Source organism: Leishmania infantum, chromosome 5 (assembly GCF_000002875.2).
Source record: "Leishmania infantum JPCM5 genome chromosome 5".
Classification (NCBI taxonomy): Eukaryota; Euglenozoa; class Kinetoplastea; order Trypanosomatida; family Trypanosomatidae; genus Leishmania; species Leishmania infantum.
The window spans coordinates 152,917-158,916 of NC_009390.2; the positions used below are offsets into that span (position 1 = coordinate 152,917).

General features: G+C 58.3%; 2 protein-coding genes across 2 annotated transcripts; both read left to right on the forward strand.

Moving 5' to 3' along the window:
- Window positions 1-203: 203 nt before the first annotated feature.
- On the forward strand, window positions 204-1,928 carry LINJ_05_0480 (monocarboxylate transporter-like protein; the record flags this gene model as incomplete). The annotated part of the gene is made up of 1 exon (XM_001462974.1): window positions 204-1,928. One exon carries the CDS (start codon window positions 204-206, stop codon window positions 1,926-1,928), a length of 1,725 nt encoding a protein of 574 aa, XP_001463011.1.
- Window positions 1,929-5,222: 3,294 nt separating this feature from the next.
- On the forward strand, window positions 5,223-5,996 carry LINJ_05_0490 (conserved hypothetical protein; the record flags this gene model as incomplete). The annotated part of the gene is made up of 1 exon (XM_001462975.1): window positions 5,223-5,996. One exon carries the CDS (start codon window positions 5,223-5,225, stop codon window positions 5,994-5,996), a length of 774 nt encoding a protein of 257 aa, XP_001463012.1.
- Between the last annotated feature and the right edge of the window lie 4 nt (window positions 5,997-6,000).

Sequence of the window (6,000 nt, forward strand, 5' to 3'; positions counted from 1 at the left end):
CCCCCTCTCAGAGTCTCTCTCTGTCCACTACCACCCACCCCGCATCCACACGTCACATCCTCCACGTGTCTGATCCTTTTTTGTTGTTGCTTTACGCTTCTCCCCCTCTCATTTTTTGCTCGTCGTGCTTCCACGGCTCGGGCAAAGGGCTCACCGCCACCGGCAGACGTCCTCTCCCCCCCCTCTCTCCTCTCACACAAGCCATGCAGATCTATGAGGCATGCAAGAAGGTGGACCGGGCGGTCACCCACCGCCCGGCGGACCACTGGATCGGCTACCTCGTCGCCGTTTCCGGTGCTCTGATGCAGATGATGAGCTACGGCATCGACAACAGTTTTTCCATCTTCTCGAACAGTATGCAGAATGACCCGTCTCTGGGCTACCCGAGCGCGACAACCGTCAGCTTCGGTAACTCCGTGTCTCTCGGGCTGTCGCCGGTTTTCGGCGTCCTTGCTGGCTTCCTTGTCGATCGCGTGCCGCCGCGAGTGATGATGTTCACCTCCACAGTGATGCTCTTCGCCGCACTGTGGCTGAGCTCGTCTTTTGCGAAGAGCTCGGCGGAGGTCACGGCATCCTACTCGCTGCTCGCCTCCATCTCCTCCGCGTTGATGCTGTCGCCTGGCGCAGCGGCGACCGGCTCGTGGTTCCGGCGTCGCCTTGGCCTTGGACAGGGCATCAATTTCTGCGGCGGCGGCGTCGGCAGTGCCGTTGTCCCAGCGGTGCTCGGCAGTCTCGTGGACGTCTACGGCTGGCGTCATACCTTCCGCCTCATGTCCGCGTTCTGCGCCATTGGGCTGGTTGCCACAATCCTCTCCTGCCGCCGCCACCCGATCGAGGACGACGTTGACGTGGATGACCACGCACGCGGCGGCAACAGCCCCGCCCGCGAGCCTAGCCATGATGATTGTATCGCGCACAGAAGCTTCAGCCACGAGGAGAGGAACGAAATAATGCTCATGATAACCCCCGAGGCAGGTGAGAACGCCGCGGCCTCACCGACAACCCGGATGATCGACTCCATGCGCACGGAGGCGGAGAAGGCGGCGAACCACGACAACGGTGACACTCTCGAGAAGGGCGGCAAGCCGGATGCAGCAGCGTCAGCTCGCGCCGCCCTGGCGTCGCCAGGCGGCAGCGACGACATGAGCATGTTATTGGGTCGTCACCAGCAGCCGCAGCAGCAGCTCGCGCAACATGGAAGGAAAGTGCACGGCACCCAGGCCTGCACGGTGGCGGATCTAATCCAGGATATGCACGTGCGGCGCCTGACTTGGAGAGAGATGATGCGCGTCTTCTTCTCCGTTCGCTTCCTTACGCACTTCTTCATGTTCGCCATCTACGGCTGGTCCTTCTACGGACTGATCTACGTGGCCGTCCCCTACGTCTCCTCCATGGGCAGCGCTGGCACGGTGTATGCAGACGTCACCCCCATCAGCACCTCCAAGGCGTCGACGGTGTTCACGTTTTGGGGTGTGTTTCAGATTGTGGGCTCCATCCTGGTAGGCGGCGTGGCCTCCTTCACCGACGACGCCCTCGCCTACACAATGTGCGCCACCGTCGGTGGTTTGGCGACGTCGCTGCTCGTCTTTTGCCGCAGCTACGCGGCCTTCGCCGTGTGCTTAAGTGTGGTCGGCTTCTGCACGGCTGGCATTTTCGCCATGATGCCGGCGCTGATCGCCAAGGACTTCCACGGGCCTAACCTCGGCTTCTTCATGGGCTGTGTATTTGTGGCTGGCTGCCTTGGCGGCTTCTCGGCCCCGCCGATTCAGGCGCAGCTGCAGACACGCTACAACGGCAACTATTCGTACGGCTGTGTGTTTATCAGCTGCTGCACAACGTTTCCGGGAGTGCTGTGCTACCTGCTCCTGGGGCCGGAGAAGCAGAGTCGCGTCGGACGCGTCTTCATGCGCGTGGTGGAGCAGGCGTGAGACGGGGCCGCCACGTGTCGCCACCATCTCCCCTCCGGCCACTGGCCACGTCTTTGCCCTCAGCCCGCCCTACCGCGACGAAACGGAAAGTGCCGCCGCTTCCGCAGCTGCCGTTAGCGTGAGGCACCATATATCCCTCTCTCGCTGGTGTGTGTGAGGCGTTCCCGCTGCTGCAGGTCGATGCCATGGTGGTGCTTGGAGCCGGTCGCTAATGGGCCCGTCGATGCACTGCTATCGCGCACATGGCCGAGTTCTCCTCCTCCTTTCTCCGCCGTTCTCAAGAAAGCGGCATTCACGACTGTGCGGCGTTCTTGCGCGCTGCCGCTGCTGCTCCTCCGTGTGTGTGTGTCCGTGTGTCGATCACGTCACGTCGTCGTCTCTGACGGCTTTTCCCCAACGCCACTCCGTCCATCCTCCCCTCCCCCCCCGCACCCCCCAACCCAAGCGCCTCTCCCTCTCCCCCTCTCCCAAGCGCTCACCCGCTCTCTCCCTTGTGCTTCTCTGCCCCACTGCCACGCCGACGCGCACGGAAGAGGGCATGACACGAGTCGCAAAAGAATGATAATGTATATACCTGCATATACATGTGCATGTGCACGTGCATATATATGCCTATATGTATATATATATATATATGTGTAGTGTATGTATATGTACATGCATGCATTATTGTTTACGACGTCGTTGCCGCTTTCATGTCCACCTGCGCTTCTCCCTTTTTTTTTTTGGGGGGGTGTATATTTTTTTTTTCGTTTGTACTTTGGCCTTATTTTCTTCATGGCGGTCGCAAATTTGACCGAACCGGCACCACCACACGCACACACGCAGAGGGAGAGGGAGATCGTGTTGCATTGCGACGCTCGCCCTCTCCCTCTGCGTGTGTGCGTGTGGGTGCCTCTGTGTGGATTTCTTACGTTTTTTTTTGTGTGTGTGCGCGTTCTCTCCCCTCTTCCCTCTCCTCCTCCTTGCCCTCGCATCGCGTTTGTCCGCAAACGGCGCAAACCATTTGGCAGAGGGGGAGGGGGGACGCCGCCGCACCTCCCTGTGCTGTGTGCTGCGTGGCAGGGCGATCCGGGAAAGAGGGGTGAGGCATGGGATATATATATATATGGGACGGGATAAGAGGGGGAGGAAGAAGGGAGGGAGGGGAAGCAGCAGCAAAAGCGTCAGCAGGAATGTGGTACGGACGAAGAAGGGGATGAGAGGGGCGTATGGTACGCGTGGGGAAGCAGGTGCAAGAGCGGGAGGTGGAACCGAGCAGACGGGGGTGGGGAGGGGTGAGTGAGGGTGATACGGCGGGCGAGCGCAAATTGCTCGTTTTTCTTTTCGCCGCCTCATCTCGGCCCTCTCCCATGCACCCCCCTCGCTGCAGGGTGCGTGTGGATTACCGCAAAATGAGTAAGCCTACACGTGCACGCATGCGTACTGCTGTGCTACGTCACACCTCTCTCTCTTTCCCCTTCTCCTCGCTCATTTTTTTTCGCGTGACCCTTGTGTGTGTGTGTGTGTGTGTGCATGTGGATGTATGTGGGTGTGTATCGTGTATGCGTATGTTTGTACGTGTGTGTGTGTGTGTGTTGAGCAGAGCTATGCTGTTTTCCTCCTTTTTACCTTTTATTTCCTAAAACACCGGAGAAAAAAAAATACGGAATGAAGATAATAAGCACACACACACACACACATATATATATATATGTGTGTATATATAGATGCGTATGTATGCTTATATGAAGGATAAAAATCGACGCGAAACAAAAAAGAAGACACCGGAGCAGACAAGAGCAAACATGCACTGCCCTCATGCGATGAACCGCATGAAGTACGCATATGCTGCTTGAGTCTGTGCCCGTGTGTGTGTGTGTGTGTGCGCGCGCGTTGGTGTTAAGATACGAGATACAAAGAGAAAGTGCGAGCGGGCGAAATAGCAAGGAGAGGGGGCGCTAGGGGAAGGGAGTGTGAGAGAGAGTGCAACGTGTAGTGGTCACGTAGGACACACAAACGCCCAGACAGACAGACACACGCAGACGTATACGTGCACCCGCAGACAACAATACAGTCATATACATATATATATATATAACCTCCTTGTGTGTCTGCTCTTGTCGCCTCCCCTTCCGCTTTCTTTTCCTTCGCCACTATCCTCACTATAATTATCGTTGTCGCGACGCTCTTCTGGACTCGTACCCTCGCCCCTTCCTCCTCCTTGTTCCCCCTTCTTTCGTCATGATCAACTCGTGTGTGTGCGTGTGCGGGTATGTATGTTTATACGTACATTCCTGTTCGTGCGCAGGTGCGCGTGTGTACCTGTACCGGTCGCCCCTCTGGATTTTGTTACTGGTCGCCTCCCCTTCCTCCCCTCTTCCTCCCCGACTCCTGCAAGTCTCCTTTTTGAAGCGTGAGACGCGCACAGAAACGGCAGCGGCGCGACGAAAACAACAACAGAGGCAGACCAAGTGCGTAATGCGGTTGTTTTGGGAGAGATGTACAAGGGAAGGAGGATCGTCAGGGATAGAGGTGGTGGGGGGGGGGGGGGGCGGCGGCACCCGAGTGGTTGTTGGTGGGGAATGCGAATGACGGAATGGATGTGTGCGAGCGTGGGTGTGGTGTTTTTTCGGGTTTGTGAGAGTATGCGGGGCTGTATGAGCGCGGGATGATGTGGCGGCATGGCCCCATATCACCTCTCCCTCCCCCACACTGTGTGCTCTCCTTCGCGGTTTTTTGCCACGTCTTCGTGACTTATCCCTACGGTCAAGCGCGACGCGCGCACAGGAAAGAGAATTTATGTATCCATTAGGAAGTAATCAGCGGCGCACGGCGCCCCGTTGCTGAATGCAGCGGGTGAGCGGTGGGTAAAGCTGGTGGAGCGTCAGCGGCGGCTGGCGCGCAGAGGAGATGGCAGAGAAATGGGCAGGGGCGCAGACGCAGAGACGAGAGCTGCTGTGTGCACAGCAACGAACCCTGTTTTCCTTTCTCTCACGATCACCGCTCGTGCATGTTTGTGTGTGCCTGACTCTCTCTGTCTCTCTCTCTCACCTAGCACTCACCTCGCGATGGTGATCATTAAAAGAGGGCTTCCTGCTTGCCTCCCTACTCCCTCGCCCGACACGCGGAGTCGTGCGGAGGACTGCCCATCCTTTACACGTGGCACTGCCGATCAACCGCGCCGGTGTGCGCCCGCTCGCGTGTTCCTTTCCTTGTTTTTCTTCGAGAGGCTGTTGCGGCCTTTACGGCACGGCAAGGATTGGGCATAGTGATGCCTCCTGCACCTGCACCCCCTTTCAGCTCCGTCTCTCAATGTTTCTCTGCTCTCCTCCCCCCCCGCTGCGGCTGTTGTGCATACGCACTCTCGCTCTCCCTCGATGGCATTTTCGCTTCTTCCGCTCTCTCTCTCTCACCGCACTTGTATCCACATCATCTTTAGCGAACCACATATCGTGTTTTACTTTGTGTGTCCGTTCACCCGCTGCCACCGTCGCCGCCCCCTCCCGTCTCCCTCCCTCAGCACACCATCCCCTCCACAATCATCAGCAAGCACTAGGGGCAGAGGTCGTCTCTGATTCGAGTATGAGCCGGTTAGCCCGCGCGCTAGCAAAGCCCTTCACGGTGCCGGTAGCCATGTGCACAAGGCATGTAGCGGCAATGGACGAGCCGCTGAAGCGGCACATCGACGCCTATGCGGCGCGAGGAGAGGACATCACGATCGCCGTCTGGCGCGAGTATGTGGACGGGCAGCGGGCGCTGCTGCCGTACCGGTGGGCAAAGTTTCGGAGCGAGGTGGCGTATCTGACCTCGGGACAGATGGCCATCACGGACTTGACCTTCGCCGACCTTCTGGTCTTCGTGCGCTTTCTCACGAAGTGTCTCTTCATCTTTATCGTCGCCGTGATGGTCGGCCGCCGCTCCGTCTTCCCGTCGCTGGAGCCGACATCGCCGTTCGTGGAGGAAATCGTAAAGAACTGGCAACCGAACCGGCTGCGCGGGGTGGCAGGCGCGGAGTATATGGCGCGCGATCAGGCAGCAGCTGCTGATATGGCCGCCGATAAGGCGGAGAAGTCACCGATCTCGTAAGCTG